The sequence below is a fragment of the Podarcis filfolensis genome (assembly GCF_964270895.1).
Source record: "Podarcis filfolensis genome assembly, chromosome: 2".
NCBI classification, from domain to species: Eukaryota; Metazoa; Chordata; class Lepidosauria; order Squamata; family Lacertidae; genus Podarcis; species Podarcis filfolensis.
The window spans coordinates 102,730,853-102,749,143 of record NC_139605.1 but is presented as its reverse complement, the minus strand read 5'-3'; the positions used below and the strand labels follow the sequence as shown (position 1 = coordinate 102,749,143).

Sequence of the window (18,291 nt, the reverse complement as noted above, 5' to 3'; positions counted from 1 at the left end):
TTGCTTTCTCTGTCCCCAGGACGAAACACACTCTGGCGGGTTAGCTCCCCCCGCCCTCCTTAACCCGTTCTTTGAAAACCTCTTTTTTCCCCGTGGGCGGAAATGAGGTGAAGCGTTTCCGCCTCGCGGAGGGATAGCTATATAAGGATCGCAGGGCGACCGCCGGATCCTCTTTCGCCTCTTCTTGAGCGCCGAAATGGTGGGTAGAGTTGCGCGTGTCGCTCCGCGGGGCCGGAGAAAGGGGAATGGAGGCCGAAGCCCTGAGTTTGAGAGGGCGGGAGCGGGAAGAGCGAGATAGCTAGGAATTTGAATGGGTTTGGTGGTGGGGCTGCCATTCCTGTTCCCCTTCAACGGCTTGGAGTTAACGGCTCCGGGTCACCGTCTCGGCCCTCAAACACGCCCTACCTCAAGTATCCCCCCCACCTTTTGGGCTCCAATTGGTTCAGCCCGTCTCCCCCCTTTCGGGCTCCAGTTAGTACAGCCCATCTCCCCCCTTTTTCCTGCTCCCTTGGCGCGGGCTTCCCTCTCGGGACCCCTCTGGGCCTCGTGACGGGCCCGTTCTCCGTGCACATGATTGCCTCCAGGGCAGCCCGCCTCCCTCTAGCTTGCAGGGGGGAGCAGCCTGAATAAAATATTGGGTGGGGTGGGGGGCAGGTAAGCCCCGCCCCAAATAATCGATCACATTGACGCAATGCACGCACATCTTTTGAATATCAATGGCCATCAACTTGGGAGGCTCGTACCCCTCAAATATTTTATTGGGGGAGCCGAAAAGCCCCCCAGGAGTTGGCTCCTGTGCTCGCTAGGGAGTTTCTGGGTTTATCGTGTTTTTAATATTCTGTTGGGAGCCACCCAGAGCGGCTGGGGAAACCCAGCTAGATGGGCAGGGTGAAAATAATAGATTATTATTATTAATGTTCCCCTGGGAACATGAGGATTCCCCTCCTTTCCATGAGGAGCGAGAGACAGGATTGGTGCTTGAAAACATTCACATTCTGCCCCGGCTGCCTCTTGTTCAGATCTCTCAGAGTTGGGCTTGCAAACCGAAAGATTTAATACTGAACTGAAAAGGCACGATTTAAAGAATGTAAAAGGGGGCGGGAGATGTCACTGGCGCCTGGAAGAGCTCAAAAGATGCACTTGAAGACACATTGCAGACACTAAGCAGGTCCTTGGGTTCGGTCTGCACTTAAATGGGATACTGCCAGGGAATTGCATCCTGGAGTCCCATGATGAAAGGCAGGGTGTAAATATACATAAATAACTAGAACTCACAAAAAATGCGTTTGTGTGGCTCTAGGAGGTGAGTGGCAGTGGGCATAGTGCACACACATTTCGCTGGTAAAAATAGTGTTATGACGCCTCTGGTTCTTTGAACACCTCAGCCTCTGCCATTATACTGAAAGTTCAAGTCACCCTGCTGCATGTGAATAGGCAGTGGTAGTGTGGAAAGGGGGGGGGCAAGGAATTGCTAACCTTTACAGGCGTGTCTGTGATGCACCTGCTCAGCCGTAACTGGAAAGCTGGGAGAAGGCTGCAACATGTAGAACTCTGCGCAATAGTATTTCAACAACTCGGAAGGCAGAAATGAGGGTCGTGTATTATCAGAACAATTGGTGTTATTAGAAGAAAAGACATAGGAAGAGCCCTCCTGGGTCATTCCAAAGGTCTGACTATTTCTAAAACACTGGCCAGATTTGAGAATGGAATTACCATTAAACCCACTTTTTAACATGGGAACTGCTTTATTTGTTAAGCACGTTACTTATCTTTCTGTCACCTAGTTTTGTTGGGTTTCTGGGGGGTGGGGGGAGAATACCAAACATTAAAAAAGTGTCACTGGAATCACTTTAAATCCCAGTCTGTAACAAGAAACCCATTTTATTTTTTAGTTACTTAAAGTTTCTTTTTCACAAACCAAACAAACTAAAACTTAAGCAAAAATACTGCATGGTGCCATTGGCCCTCACTTAGAATGGAGTGTGTACTGATCTCAGAGAGCATTCAAATTTCAAATATTCTGATTATTTCTGCTTTTAGTTAAGCCATTTTTATTTTTATTCATTGGGGAGGTTAGCTGCCCCACTCCTGGCTATGCCCATGATTTAAGCTAGTAGCTGTCACCATATATTGTAATGAACCAGAAGCCAGTGTTGTTGAAGCTCACAGGTGAGGACATTATGGTACTTAAATTCATTAGCTTTGTTTGACACCATCAACAGCTTATCAGAGGTATACTGAACGTTCAGACTTGCTTGTTATGGTGTGAATTTGGGTGATTTTAGGGATCTCTGCTTTTATTTCAGACATAGGCAAACTCTGCCCTCCAGGTGTTTTGGGACTACAACTCCCATCATCCCTAGCTAACAGGTCCAGTGGTCAGGGATGATGGGAATTGTAGTCCCAAAACAGCTGGAGTGCCGAGTTTGCCTATGCCTGTTTTATTTGCTGCAAAGTTTCCTTGTCTATCTCTGGAGCTGATGCTTACCAGAGATGCCCAAGTGAGAGGTATTTGGAATATACTGCTTAGTATTGAGCAGTGCTTTTCCTGTGTTCTGTAGTGCTATGTTGGTTCTCCAGTACCTTAATATTTATAAATTTCTGTCCCTTTAAACAGACCAAGAAGAGAAGGAATAACGGCCGTGCCAAGAAGGGCCGGGGACATGTCCAGCCTATTCGCTGTACCAACTGTGCCCGCTGCGTCCCCAAGGATAAGGCCATTAAGAAGTTTGTCATCCGAAACATAGTAGAAGCAGCCGCAGTCCGAGATATCTCGGAAGCAAGTGTGTTTGACTGTAAGTATCTTATGTCTCTGTACGCTACTTCTGATTTACCAGTATTCATAAAGTTTGAGGAGGGTGGAATGAAGACTGATTTCTTTGTGTAAAAACAGAAATCAAATCCCATTATGACTCTTAATTGTATGCTTAGTCTGCTTTGTTCTGTCAGAATGAACATGAGTTAAAGTTTTAAGCTCCTGAATATTTTTCTTCTAAAATATTATTTTATATGCTGGTTTTCCTTTGGAAAATTCAGAGCCCGTTAATGAGCTTAACCAGCAGTACTCCATCCATTGGAAGACTTCTGAAGCTTTTCATGGGTGCTATATAAGAACTGGATTTTGCCTTTCTATAATGCAAAAGCTGCATGCCTGTGTACTTAACTCTGTTGCTTCTTCCTTTCTCTCCAGCATATGTGCTGCCCAAACTCTATGTGAAGCTTCACTATTGTGTTAGCTGTGCCATCCACAGCAAGGTGGTGAGGAACCGTTCCCGTGAGGCCCGGAAGGACCGTACTCCTCCACCCCGGTTCAGGCCTGCTGTAAGTGTATTCTCTTAAAGCTGTTCTTAAAGTTATGCACTTCAAAACCTCCTAGCTGCTGAGGCACCATCAGCATTGAAATGCCCCTTTGCACTAAGATATTGCATTACAGTGGTGCCTCGCAAGACAAAATTAATTCGTTCCGCAAGTTTTTTCTTCTTGCGAGTTTTTCGTCTTGCGAAGCACGGTTTCCCATAGGAATGCATTGAAAATCAATTAATGCGTTCCTATGGAGACCGCCTTCAGACCAGGTCCGGGGACAGTCTGTCCCCGGACCTCTTCTGAAGGCTGGCGGGGGGAGAAGGACTTTTCTCCCCACCGCCAGCCTTCAGAACAGCCTTCTGAAGGCTGGCGGTGGGAAGAAAAGCCCTTCTCCCGCTGCCAGCCTTCAGAAGAGTTCCCCCAGGGCTGTCTAGGCTGCGGATAGCAGCCTGCTGCCCCGCGTGAGGGGCGCTCTTAAGCAGAGCGCCCCTCGCGCAGGGCAGACATTCGCAGCTTGGGGAGCCCTGCAGGAGTTCCCCGCAGGGCTCTCCAAGCTGCGGATAGCAGCCTGCTGCCCCGCGCCAGAGGCGCTCTGCTTCGTCTTGCGAAGCAAGCCCATAGGGATATTCGTCTTGCGAAGCCGCTAAAAAATCGGAAAACCCTTTCGTCTTGCGGGTTTTTCGTTTAGCGAGGCATTCGTCTTGCGGGGCACCACTGTATTATGTAACGAAATGTCCCGAGCATAAAAATTGAGCACTTTCCTTCCTGTGATACCCTGTTCTAAAAAAGCATAGGGTTATTGTGTGTGTGCTTTTTCTGAGGTTCTTGATCTACACCCTTTTATACCAGCGGCATCCTTTCCCAGTTTTTTTGTAGGAAGTCCTGTGTATGGCTTACAGTAGAGATTTGCACACTTTGTATTGAACACCAGTGAAAAGCTACATGGGGAAGAGGTTGGAAATAGTACGGAATACAGGCACCAGAATGTTGCAGGAATAATTGCATCACCGGGTTCTTGCTGAACCTTATAGATATAGAGCCACAGTCTGCCCCAGGAGGCAGCTGCACTGCAACTTATACAGTGCCACCTGTATACATGGTGACGTATAGTCACATAAGCCAAGATTCATTAAAATGCCTAATCTCAAAGTTGAAGATGATGCCAAAAGGGCAAGGCCAGCTCCCCAGACTGCTTCCCTTGCATTGTTCATTTGTTGCAACTCACCTGTATCAAATTGGTCTTGTGATGGCAATTGAGTATTGTCTTGATTTAGATAACTATCAAAATTAAATGACTGTCCCCTAACACAACCTTTTTTTCTCTCTCCCAGGGTGCTGCACCAAGACCACCCCCTAAGCCTATGTAAAGAGATGGTTTGAATGATGCCAGTTTCTGCTATTGACACAATAAATTTACAGCTGGTCTTTATGCGTTATTGGTCTAGAGTGTTGTTTTTAAAGGGCTGGACTTTAAGGGGTGGATGTCTTGTTGTTAGCTGTTATTTAGGCATACTGACTGTGGAACTTAGAAATCTGTATGTTTAGATGTAGAGTGCAATTTGTATTGGTAGTCCTCACGTTTGTGGGCAGGACTGAAGTAATGGGAAATGTGTTCAATGTTTAGAAGCCAAGAATGCCATGTGACGTGTTTTCACTGGTGAGAACATTCCTTGTTCCCCCCATCCCCATCATTTGTGGGTGACCTTGGGGAGTTTCCAGGAAGATTCCCTCCCTGCAAATTAGGGTTCAGAAAAAGATAAAACACGTTTTTTCAAGCTAATTGCTGGTGGGTGGAAAGAGAGTGGCTGCATGGCAGTGGGGCGGGGTGTACTTGCCTCTGTGATTGTGTGTGTGTAGCTCAGAACAGTTTATTGTGTTTCCAAATCTGCCCACAACCACAAAATGGTTAACAAGAGCTGAACAAACTGAATAGGTTTGGTGGAGGGCAACAAAGATGTGGTCAGCTGTATTGGAAAAAGGTTGTATGAGGTAAGGAACTGGGTGGGTGTGGGTGTAAGCAGATAGTATTCATCAGGCACTTTAAGCACTGTCATAGAAGCTAGCAGAGACTTGTTACCAGTGGCGTAGCGTGGGGGGTGCAGGGGGGGCGGGCCGCACCGGGCGCAACATCTGGGGTTAGGGCAAATCCATGGGTTAGGGGGCGCAAATCCACGGGTTAGGGGGCGCAAATTACTTGCCTTGCCCCGGGTGCTGACAACCCACGCTACGCCACTGCTTGTTACTTTGTGCTCCAGAGAGGTAGGCTAATGTGGTGGTGTATCTTCAAACAGAGGCGGGCCGGATGTGTATTGTGGATGCTTTAGTTTCAGATTTCATAGATCAAGCGGTGGATTGGATCAATTGATGCACAAAGCACCTCCAGCTTTGTTTCTACTCAGTTTCCACTTGTGTGGGCCTGCACACTGGAAATGAACTCTTAATGTGTCCTCACACTGACCAGTAACTACTTCTGGAAGTAGCTAGGGCCTGGGAGAAGCATGTACATGGTGTTCCTTTTTTATGCTTCTCAGATATAGCTGTATTATAACAGCTTTTGGAGGATTTAAACTTGCCCACCTCTAATACAAAAAGTTTACTTGATCACATTCATACTTGGGCTGAGTGGAATTCCACTCATGTAACGCTCCACTGGAGTTAAGCAGGGTTTTTCCTTCTTTTGACAGTTCCTTAAAAGGCTGCTCTGGCTCGGGGGGGGGGGGGTTTGAGGGATCCTTCCCAACAGAATGTGAGGTGATGCTGAAGGCTATAGAGGAAAGAGGAATACAGGAAAAACAACAACTCTACCGCTTCGTCTAGCAGAAGTCTCCCCTTGATCAAAGCTATTTCAGCAAATAGAAGGAGCCCCTTTTAGCAGAAGGAAGAGTACATGCAACCCAATATAAAGAAAAGAACATTTAGGCTGCAAACCTGCAAACCTGGGAGTAAGCTTCATTGAGCTTGAAGGCTTTCCTAGACATGAATTATTTTGCTAGTTTTTGATGTTCTTTTACAAAGTGGAAGAGCAAGTACTACTTCTAATTGGGTGTTTGTCAAACTAATGCCCAGTGCAAATGTACTGTAGGTGAATCATGCCTGCCCATGGCAGTCTGGAGCACCTTGCATTTCAGCATCTCTTGTTTACATCATGAATCTAATTGAAGGTTTCTCTTGGAAGATCAATTTGCCTTGCAAAAATAAGGGTGGACACAGGGTTGCATTCTTTGTTTATGATGTGGCTTGTATATATACATGACAACATAATGATCCAATCTGGGTCATAATTCTTGTGTTTGGCCTTAACCCTCTCTACATTCATTGAGCATAGCAGAACCTTGGTTTAATCCACAACCACCAGAATGTGGATCTCTAGGTCAGAACTCCCACTATGACTGGTGAAAGTACTGCAAGGTAGTACTGTGTTTAAGATGGTTTAGAAACCATTCTCCAAGCCACACAGATGTACTTCCTGGTTTATGATAACTCGTTCAAAAGATTAATTCCCACCCTCCTGGCACTGACGGGAGAAGGGGCTGGAGGACACAGGAGATGAAGAGGAAGATCAGTTACATGCATCCAAGTTTAATGTGCCACTGGAGCTTTGTTGAATGCAGCCCAATAGAAACTGCCCCTATATAAAAGTAAGTAACCCCCATACACTACAGGCCCCATACTCCGGAGATTCCACAGGTAGAGCCCTCAGTGGCACGATGAGTTGGTGTGTCTTGCTGTTAACCAGAAGGTTGGTGGTTCGAGCACACACAGGGATCGCTGTGTTCCGGGTACTGGGGTCCTTGGCTGTTTTGCAGCTTTATAGGTTAAAATGAGCCCATTGAATGGAGCCCTGGGATGCACTGGCAGGCAAGGCAAAAGAGCAAGGACCAACGTACTACATTTGAAATGCCTGGTCCCTTTTAGCAACCCCCTACATCGTTCTACATCTACTGTTGGATGGCGCGTTGTACACTGACTTCTGGCAACTCCTGCAGCGAAGCTGGTGCCAAACGTATTACTCTGCCTTCCTTTGGACCATAACAACGCAAAGAAGTTGTTTGACCCACTTAAAATTATGGCAGCCACATTCTGGACCAATTGTAATATCCGCTCAATAGCAGCCATTATAGAGTCTGTTGCAGTCATCAAATCTGAATATGAAGAAGATGCAAATTTCCTGGTTTGGGTGTTTTATTTCTCCTGTGTAGTTCTTGCTAGTAGGCACAGGGTGGCAGCAGAAGGCAGCTCTAGGTGCTTACCTAATACGTGCATCGTTCCAAATCCATAACAATATGAGACGGTGATGATGATTTTTATTAAACAGAGAATATCTCTGGCTTTCTAACTGCTTTGCATCAGAACACATGGAGGAAGATTGAAGAAATAGTGGGGAGGATATTAGAAAAAGATTGCAAACAGTTTAGGGAGGACAGGATTAGATTAGAGGTCTCCTGAAGCCTATGAGATAAGGCCCTGCAGAGATTGGAAGTAACCAGGTAACAATTAGATGTTCTGATGTCAAAATAGTCAAGGTATATTTAAATGAACTGTTTTATTATGTTTACGTGTTTCTCACTTTGGGATTGTGTGAACAATGAAGAGTTTATAATCAAACTCTTAACATATTACAGGCCAAGAAACGACCTGAGGCCATAATTACCGGTAGATCAACCGTAACTTTTCCCCTCCTCTTTGGTGTCACCTATTTCCTGTGTTATTCACCCTCTGAGTTGGGTGGAGGGAAATTTGTGGCTAAAGCCCAGCAATGCCTAAAGGCAGGCAGAGTAGCCGCCATGTTGAGTTTCTCACCTGTGGTTCATCTTGGGCAGGACTTTGAGCTGACTTGGATAGGAACTCTGCTGCACTTGAGAGATGTTCTAATCTCGGGGTAGGATTTGGTCATTTAAGAACTCAAGTTTTAAGCAGGTTGAAAGTCACTTGCATGGTTCCTGTATATTTCCTCAACAACTCTGTTGGGGCAGTTTGGATCAGAGCTAGAGGAGTGGGATGTTTTAACTAGTGATGATAAACCTGTAACCTTCCAGTTGTTTCTGGATTCCCAACTTTTGCCAGCCTTAAGAGAGTTACGCGACAGTGGGAGGAGATCACACGTCACAGCTATATGTCCTGGTCCAAATTGGGTAGTAGAGCACTTAAAGGTCAAATCTGATTGGATCCTGTGGTGATTTATATCCTTGCTTAAAATGAAAGAGTTACGGTCTCTAAAAACTGCTATATTTGATATATTCAGTAACGTTGCAAACAGTCATTATGACTTCTTTGCCCCAACAACCTCAGCGGACCACACATTCACACCCTTCCACCAGACAAGAGACTAACCCAATTACCTCAACACCTTGTATACTCTCATTTCAAGACTTGCAAGTTGCAGACTTTAGGCTCCAGCATCATGCTTCCTCTTCAATGCACATGCACACAGCTCGCTCACTTTTTTGTGACGTTCTAGTGAAGGCGCCACACTGGCACCTATGACTGAACACCGAAGGAGTTTTGTTGATTATGGAATACTGTGCTTCAGAAGGGTAATAATGTTTTGCCATTTTTAAAAATTAACTTTGAAAATCGCATGAAGCATAATAGGAATTCAATCAGGAAAAGGGCTGCATGGGGGAAATGCTGCTTACTTGGTGCCCCTTCCGTGCCTTGTATCCTTGGCCTATGGCCCATCCTTCCATAGGGCCTGCTTGGCTCAGAAGCTGCCAATAGACAGATCCTGCCCCAGGGCTGCTGCCTTCAGCACATCGGCCCCCATCAGTTGTTTTTTAACTGAGGCTGGGAGGCCCTGTTTGCAGCGAGTGCCCATGAATTCTGCTTTCTTCTGACACTTATCTCTGATCTCATTTCCTCCCACTCCTCTCCTGACTGCAACCATTGTTCTCAGCGCCCACTCCTGAATCTCTGCCATCCTCTCCCTCCATGCCATGCGCTGTGACAGGGTGACCTTGCCGGTGGCTGTGGTGCTGCTCCTGCCATCCTTTGCCACCAAAGGCCCAGGCAGGGAATGAGGATGATGCCACAACAGTAATAACCCATCACTCATTTCTTTCTTTCTTTCCTTCCTTCCTTCCTTCCTTCCTTCCTTCCTTCCTTCCTTCCTCTCTCTGCCACGCTCTCTCTCTCTCCACTTGGAATAGCATCCATCTGAACGGATGGATAGATAACAGAGGCTGCTTTTGTTTCCCATAGGCTCTCTCTCTAATTTTGCAGCACAGACAGCAGTGGGACTCAAAAGTTATTGCAAAAGGGCGACCGACGAGGACGCCGTGGCAGAATGCAAAAGAGAAACAGATGCTCTCATGCTCAGCAGACTCTTTTGCTGGCTTTTCCTGAAACAAGTATTCCCCTGTTTGTGGATCCAGTCTTAATTCTACATGCTTGGAGGGGAGAGAGAAGCACCGTGTGGCATTAAGGGGCTGGTGGTCCTGCATCTTACAGATCATCCTAAATGGGAAATGTCTACGGTAATAAAAATTTTAAGGTTTTATATATATATATATATATATATATATATATATATATATATATGGACGCAGGTAGCGCTGTGGGTTAAACCACAGAGCCTAGGGCTTGCCGATCAGAAGGTCGGCGGTTTTAATCCCCGTGACGCGGGGAGCACCCGTTGCTCGGTCCCTGCTCCTGCCAACCTAGCAGTTCGAAAGCACGTCAAAGTGCAAGTAGATAAATAGGTACCGCTCCGGCGGGAAGGTAAATGGCATTTCCATGCGCTGCTCTGGTTCGCCAGAAGCGGCTTAGTCATGCTGGCCACATGACCCGGAAGCTGTACGCCGGCTCCCTTGGCCAATAAAGCGAGATAAGCACCGCAACCCCAGAGTCGTCCGCGACTAGACCTAATGGTCCGGGGTCCCTTTACCTTTTTATATATATAATAAATGATCATAAATGTACCAACCAAGCACAAACATAGATATGTGGACCACATGTCTGGAGCAGCACAGGAAGACCGCCTTGAAACCATTTTGACTCCCAAACTGACCAAATGTTTTCTCTGCAAGGAGGGAGGGGGTGAGGGAACCTTCCCATTGTCTCAGGAAATAGGTAATCACCATCTCAAAGGAATGGGCTGACTACGAGGAAAAGCAATCAGATAAGACATTATCAGATAACCTGACAGACAGGAAAAACAACAACATTCAAATTTCTGTTGTAGACCATCTTTTCTGTGATGTAGGTATGATGTTTGTGGGGGGTGGTCTTGGGTTACACCCCACCTGTGATATATGTACGATGTATGGAGGGGTGGTCTTGAGCTCCAGGGCAGGGAATTTAAAATGTCTATATAAGGGCATTTGTTTGGGGGTCCTCCTCCGCCCTCCTGCGTGTGAGGGGAGCACCCTGTTGCAACAGTTTTAATAAAGATTGGGCTTACTAGCTGCTTTGCTTCTCAATATTCTTTGGTTGGCCTCTGTTATTTTCTCCTACTGATAGGGAACTCACTTAAGGACTCTATACGGGCTCTTGGATACCCAATAAGGGAAGAAGGGCAGATTTTGTTTACAACAATACAGAAGGTGAGCCTGGGGAAAGGCTTTGGGCCTAAAAGCCCAAATGAGCCTCCCAGGCCTCTCTCACCTCTCTTCCCTGAGCCACAACCCTGTTCTGTACTCTGCTTGGGTATTTTTACCTGTCTGGAACAGTTACTTAAAATTCTGCTAATGCCTCCTGCACGCCTGGAAAGAGAGGAACGTGTGAGGGTGTTGAAGCTAGCCTAGTGTACAAAGGTAACACACCCATCACCCATTATTATTATTATTATTATTATTATTATTATTATTATTATTTATTTGTATACCGTCTTTCTATCTTACAATACTCAAGGTGGTTTACAAGAAACAAAAAAATGTACATCTTATAACAATCTAATGCAGTACAAAAATGTGATAATAAAACTTTAAAATAAGCAACCTACATCAAAAAGTAATACTCAACCATTATTAGAGTAGTATAAAATAATAATATCAACACATAAAAGTTAAACAGAAATCCACTCAGCAGTTACAATAAATAATTTCTAAACTGTAATCAATAAAACAATGGCAAGCCACAGTACATAAAACAATACAATACAAATTGAGAAGCAGAGACTAGAGGGTGGGGCAAGGCAGGTGGAAGGAGGCCTTGCCTGATGGAGTCTCTCCCCTCACAGTTGCAAAGCCCACTTTGCCCTCTAGCCTCACCCAGTACTGGCATCTGGCCCCTCGAACGAAAAAGTGGCCTTCAGGCTCAGTTTAAGGTTCCCCACCCATGGTTGATTTATTTGAGAGCCTGCCGAGGCCTCCCAGAAAGACACCTCTCTGTAGTAGTTGACCGGGCTCCATTTATCAAGCACCACAAGCCTTGGGCCTATGTCAGGGATGGAGAAAGCCCCATGGTAATAGCTCTCCTTATCGGAATATCTGCCAGTCTCAGCCCCCCACTTGATTATATGACAATCATGACAATACAGGATAACTGTATCAGACCCTCCAAATGTCCCTATTTTCCAGGGACAGCCCCAGGTTTACAGAAGCCATTCCAATTTTCTGATTTCATCCCAGAATGTCCCACTTTTCCATAGGACATCCCCAGTGCTTCCCCCCCAAAAAACAATGTTTAGGGGGAACTCTCATTTTGACTCAATAAAATCACCATTTTATAGTGCAAATCGGGAAAAATAAATACAGTAAATGTGCAAAAGTACAAAGATTCACAAAATGTTTAGGGGTATGCGTACCCCCAGGAAAAAAGCACTGGACATCCCTATTTTCATCAGAGAAATGTTGGAGGGTATGGAGTTTTGCGACCCCTGAGCCAAGGAGATAAGCAACTATACAACCTTTAGAAGGCATCTGAAGGCAGCCCTGTATAGGGAAGTTTTTAAATGTTTAATGTTTTATTGTGTTTTTATATATGTTGGAAGCTACCCAGAGTGGCTTGAGCAATCCATTCAGATAGGGCATAACCAATATTATTATTATTATTATTATTATTATTATTATTATTATTATTATTTAGATAGGGCGTTCCTATTTTAACTGGAGAAAAGTGGAGGATATACTGTAAATCCCTGCCCCCAATATCAAGTATGGAGACAATAACACAGGTGTCCATGGTAGGGCTGTTATAATCTGCACTTCCTCTCTGTTTCCAGCCTGCAGTATTGAAATGATGATGATGGATTATGTTTATTGCAATTGTAGTGTTGGGGCTTTTAAAAAACAATAATGAAGAAGCTGGCCATCTCCACTGCAATGTGAGCATCAGGATATACACTTCTGTGACCAGAAGGGAAGTTCACGGTCATAAAACATTAAAAGCAGCACTGCTGATATATAGCCTACTGAACAAAGGTAAGAATCACATGTGTTTGTTTCTCTGTCCATTTTCCCTCTGCCTCTGCCCACCCTTGGCATATGGCCCCCCAAACAGGAATTGAGATGAAAAGGCTCCCTTGGCATATCAGCATTATTGAGCTAGGTGGACCAATGGTTTCAGTGGTGCCAACTTGAATAAAATATTGGGGGGAGCGGGTAAGCCCTGCCCTACATAATTAAATGGTGCGGTGTATGCACACCATTTGAATGGCAATACCTATGAACTTGGGGCAACTCCCTCAAATATTTTATTGGGGGGCCTGAAGGGACCTCGGCCCCTAGGAGTTGGCTCCTATGGGTCTGACTCGCTTCCCTTGTTTACTAAATGTTCAGAAACCAAAAAAGGCCACATCATGGTGGTTTCCTTAATCAGAAATATCAGATCTGTTTCTGAGCCCCAGCTAAAAATCCTTGTTCAGAAACCCAAATGTTGCTAGTAGGATTTACTATGAAATTACAGAATTTGAGCTGTGATTGCAGAATACAGAATAACTCTGAGACTTAACTTTCTTGAATTGAGATGCTGTGCTGTTCTCAGTTTTGCATGCTTGTGGATGTGCATTGATACTGACTCAAGTTGACCTTCCAGAAGTTAACTGGCACCAGGGAGGAGCAGGTGCATATCCTGTTCCACTTTCTGATGCTAACAAGCCCTTGATATAAAGAAAAACCAGTTCTGTTAATCTTTTAAGCAATTTTCAATGTACTGGAACACTGGCCATAGTCCCTAAGTGGAAGAGCAAGTGCTACTTCTAACTGGATGTTTGTCAAACTAATGCCTGGTGCAAATGTACTGTAGGTGAGTCATACCTGCCCATGGCCATCTGGAGCGAGGCCTCTTACCTTGCACTTCAGCATCACTTGTTTACATCATGAATCTAATTGAAGATTTCCCTTGGAAGACCAATTTGCCTTGCAAAAATACGGGTGGACGTGGTCTGGGTTGAATTATTTGCTTATGATGTGGCTTGTAGAAACATGACAACTTGACATGTTGATCAAGTCTGGGTCATCATTCCTGTCCCTAGTTCTTACATAAACTGCTGTAACTGGGCCCTCTGTAAATTCAGCAACTAGATGAACATCTGCTGTATTATTTGATCCCAGCAGAACATTGGGTTTTATATGTGATGACCAGCTGCAGAATACGGATGTCTGGACAAGAATTACCACTGGCAATATTTACTGTGTAATATTTCAGTTTTCAAAAGGGTTTACAATTCAGTTTCCTTCTGGCCAAAATGAGGAGATTATGGTCTCCTTTTGCAGAAAACATCCCTAATGGGATGCTGACTGTTTTCAGCCACAGAATCAGGTGGGGTCTATCTTCTTTCTTATAGCTATGTTTTCACAGTGGAATAAAGAGGCATCCCTGCTTGTACATGTATTAATTTAATACATTCTTATTTTATATTCTGAGCTGATAGATCTGAAGGGCAACTAATAAAAACCTGCAGTTAAAAACTACATAAAATCCAAAAAATCAAGCTGCATAAATAATAAAACAGGTTGCGCAGCAAGGAAAATCAGGAGAGAAAAGAATGTCAAATTGATTCAGATAAAAGTGATCAATAAGCCCCAAAACCCTTCTGCGGGGGGAAAAGACTCATCCTTATCAGTTCCCCAACAGGCAGAAGAGTGGAAGCATGGTCAATGACCCTACAAAGAGAATGCCAATGTCTCAATGCCCTGTTTGGCTAACCACCCACCCACCAAAGGCTTACAGTAAGGTTTCTCAGGAAGTTTTTATTAATGAATAGGTATGTTTTATAAGGGAGAAGTTGGTCCTTGAGCTATCCTAGCTGCACACAATCAAACGCCATAGAGGTTAAACATGTCCCTTTGAATTGGGCCTGGAAACCAACTGGGATCCAGTGAAGTTGTCTTAGAATCAACACTGGATGTTCCACTCTTGCCATCCCCAATTAACATTCTGGAAGTACCTTCTGGAACAGCATAAGTGCCAATTCCCTGGGGGCCTGGGTGCCCAAGAACCCATAAAATTCCCCATGAAGGAGCTGGGCACCCACAAATTTCAGTGCCAGGACCATGCACGCTGCATGGCACCTACTGCCCTGGGCACCCATGGTCGCGGGGCTAAGTTGGCAATCCTGTGGATCAGTGATAGTTATTGAGAACCTTTCAAAAGCTGCCAATGTGGAGTATGTTACAGTAATCCAGTGGTTTTCAGCCAGTGTGCCGTGGCACCCTGGGGTGCCTTGAATGATGGTCAGGGGTGCTGTGGGCCTCTGTCCCTCTTTCCTTCCCTCCCTCCTCTGATGCCCTCTCCTGCCTCTGTATCCCAAAGGCTTGCACAGCTGTTTATTGCAGCAGCCCTGGCTATAAACTACAGTGGTACCTCGGGACGCGAATAGGATCCATTGGGTCCTCTTTGGGGCAGGGGGTGAAGCTCAGAGACCAGGGTCAGTGGCTGCCCAGAGGACCCCCAAGGAGAGGGGAGAGGAGAGGAGTCTGAGGGAACACTCCACAGGAGAGGGTGTTCAAAAAAGGGGGAGAGGCTGCCAGCTCTGCAGGCAAGGGGTGACACAACTGGGCTCCTGAGCCCCACAGGGGTGGCACCGAAAGAATGTAGTTGGTTAAGGGAGCCGTGGACTCAAAAGGTTTGAAAACCTCTGCAGTAATCTGTTCACACTTATGCGTGTTGTTTCCCCATGCACATCCAGCTAGGAGCCACAGCATGGCGCCAGAGGGCAGCAGCAGGTGCTTATCCCTGCTTTTGTACTTCATCTACATTCCAAGGCTGATTTGGGAAAAAAAACACCCCAAAAACAAAGAATGTCTCCTTTGTTTTCTGATTGCTCAGAACAAAAGGAAGTAAGAATGAAGAGAAAGGGGGGAGGAATAGTGAGACAAACTGCAAACTGTTTCTGGAGGACAGCATCAAAGTAGAGGTGCCCTGAAGCACGTGAGATCAGTCACTACAGAAATGGGGGAAAACAAGGAACAATTAGATGCTCTCCTTCTCTCTTATGGCAAGGTTTCAAGTTGAAACCCTGTCTCCATGTAATCTGCTCTGAGGTTTGCAGAAGGCTAGTCTTGCATTCCAGGCCTGAGGTCCTATTTATGTCAGAAATCATCTTTTCCTCTTTGGTGTCACCTGTTTTCTGTGTGACTCATCCTCTGAGCTGAGCGGAGGGAAATTTGGGGCTAAAGCTCAGCAAAGCCTCAAGGACAGGCTGAGCAGCTACAGTGCTGAATGTCTCATCTGCGGCTCATCTGGACAGGATTTTGAGCTGACCTGGATTAGAACTCAGCTCCACCCGAGAGCTGCTTTAATCGAGGAGTAGGATCTGGGCATTTAAGCAGATTTAAAGTCACTAGTATGGTGCCTGTATATTCCTGCCCCTCCATGAATAATAAAAACTCTGGTTGGAGCTCTTTGGACCGCTGTGACTTAGAGGAGCATTAGACCAGGGACGATAATATAACACCGGTCCTGAAAGACCTACATTGGCTCCCAGTACGTTTCTGGGCACAATTCAAAGTGTTGGTGCTGACCTTTAAAGCCCTAAATGGCCTCGGCCCAGTATACCTGAAGGAGCATCTCCACCCTCATTGTTCTGCCCAGACACTGAGGTCCAGCACCAAGAGCCTTCTGATGGTTCCCTCACTGCGAGAAGCTAAGCTACAGGGAACCAGGCATAGGGCCTTCTCGGTAGTGGCTCCCGCCCTGTGGAACGCCCTCCCATCAGATGTTAAAGAGATAAACAACTACCTGACATTTAGAAGACATATGAAGGCAGCCCTGTTCAAGGAAGTTTTTAATGTGTGATATTTTAATGTATTTTTAATATTTGTTGGAAGCCGCCCAGAGTGGCTGGGGAAGCCCAGCCAGATGGGCGGGGTACAAATAAATTATTATTATTATTATTATTATTATTATTATTATTATTATTATTATGCTCCAACTCCTGCCAGCTTCAGTTAGCATGGGATCAGGGATTATGAGAGATGAGTACCATCTGGAAAGTCATAAGATCCCCACTCCTGGGTTTGATGTTACAGCGAGTATGATTTTTATATTGCTGTAAACTGCTGTGATCTATTTTTATGATACAGCAGTATTTAAATATTTTTTATAAATAGATAAATAAAAGAACTAATATATAAAAAGTTGGGAGATCCAGTTACAGATTTCTTGCACTTTATCCTTAGACACTCTGCCCCCTGGTAGGTGCAACTTCCACGCATCGCATGCTTGGCCTGTGGTTCATCCTTCCAAAGGGGTCTGTTTGGCCCAGGAGCTGCCAATAGATAAATCCATCCCCAGGGCTGCTTCCTGCAACACCTTGTCAGGTGAATCCTGTTACGGTACTTTCTGCAGAGGGTGGGAAGCCCCCATCTCCAGTGCCCATGAACTTTGCTTTCTTCTGACGCTATCTCTGATCTCATTTCCTCCCACTCCTCTCCTGACTGCGGCCATTGTTCTGAGCACCCACTCCTGAATCTCTGCCATCCTCTCCCTCCCTCCACGCCATGCGCTGTGACAGGGTGACCTTGCTGGTGGCGTGCTGCTCCTCATGTTGCTCTCTCCCGCCAAAGGCCCAGGCAGAGAATAAGGATGGTGACACAACAGTAACAGTCCATCCATCTCTCTCTCCTCTCTGCCAGGCTGTCTTCACTCTGAATGGCCAAAGAGAGCCATTGATATGGATGGATAGATATAGAGGCTGCTTTTGTTTCCCATTTGCTCTTCCCAGAAGATTGTGGCAGACACAGCAGCAGAACTCAAAAGGTATTAGAAAGGAGGAACAGATGAGGAGGAAAAGGGACATTATAAGCAGAATGCAAGAGAGAAAGGAGGTCCTTATCAATGCCAGATTTAAGGCAGTGTGGGCATGCAGAGCTGAGGGAGCGCAAAATATTATAACCACCACCACCTATAATTATATGAGTACCTACTGAGAAGATCCATAAAAAGTGACACTACTGAAAGGAATGATAGTGCAAATAAGAAATATTTGGAGGGGTTACAACTTTTGCACTCGCTCAGGGTGCTGCATTACCCAGTTCCGCAGCTGTTCTCATGTTCAGTAAACTCTCTCGCTGTCTTGAAACAATTTTTCTCTTTCCTGTTCTGTGACCCAGTCTAACTTTATGCACAACAGAAGAGAAACACAGCGTTGCATTAAGGTGCTGGTTCCTGGATCCTACTGATGATATTGAGAGGGAACTGTGATCTAGCGCTGTAGAACAAGGCTCTCAAGTCCAAAGGTGGCTAGAATCCACACGTCTTTGCCCTTTAATAATTTCATCCAAACCCTAGAGGTGTTAGGTTGTTCTTAGACTTTACATATGCTCAAGGAGGTACTAGCCCCATGTGCAAGGCTATGGTTCCAGGATATGGTCTGAAGGCAGCTGAGGCTTTGCCAAAGCCAAGGAGGTTTGGGCAGTGCCTGGATGGGAGACTGCAGATCCACACATATATTTAAAGCATGTCTAGCACATATTTAAATCACATGACCTTCCCCCAAAGAATCCTGGGAATGACTATTCCCCACTCACAGAGATACCGTTCCAGGCAGCCTTAACAAACAAAGTTCCCAGGGTTCTTTGGGGGAAGGTCGTGTGCTTTAAATGTGTG

The 18,291-nt window shown here is 45.5% G+C and overlaps 1 protein-coding gene and 1 long non-coding RNA gene across 2 annotated transcripts; one reads left to right on the top strand and one right to left on the bottom strand.

The window, feature by feature from the left end:
- Positions 1-58: 58 nt before the first annotated feature.
- On the top strand, positions 59-4,732 carry RPS26 (ribosomal protein S26). The gene is made up of 4 exons (XM_083599059.1): positions 59-199; positions 2,618-2,795; positions 3,191-3,321; positions 4,635-4,732. Exons 1-4 carry the CDS (start codon positions 197-199, stop codon positions 4,668-4,670), a joined length of 348 nt encoding a protein of 115 aa, XP_083455185.1. The 5' UTR covers positions 59-196; the 3' UTR covers positions 4,671-4,732.
- Positions 3,228-4,328, bottom strand: LOC310755744. The gene is made up of 2 exons (XR_014544498.1): positions 4,032-4,328; positions 3,228-3,439 (listed from the first exon to the last, which is right to left on the bottom strand). It is a non-coding gene; the product is annotated as an uncharacterized lncRNA (long non-coding RNA).
- Positions 4,733-18,291: the final 13,559 nt, after the last annotated feature.

Excerpts from the sequence above, each read along its gene's own strand:
- RPS26 (XM_083599059.1), top strand. Across the intron at positions 2,796-3,190 it reads GGAAGCAAGTGTGTTTGACT|CATATGTGCTGCCCAAACTC; the intron begins GTAAGTATCTTA and ends CTTTCTCTCCAG. Across the intron at positions 3,322-4,634 it reads CACCCCGGTTCAGGCCTGCT|GGTGCTGCACCAAGACCACC; the intron begins GTAAGTGTATTC and ends TCTCTCTCCCAG.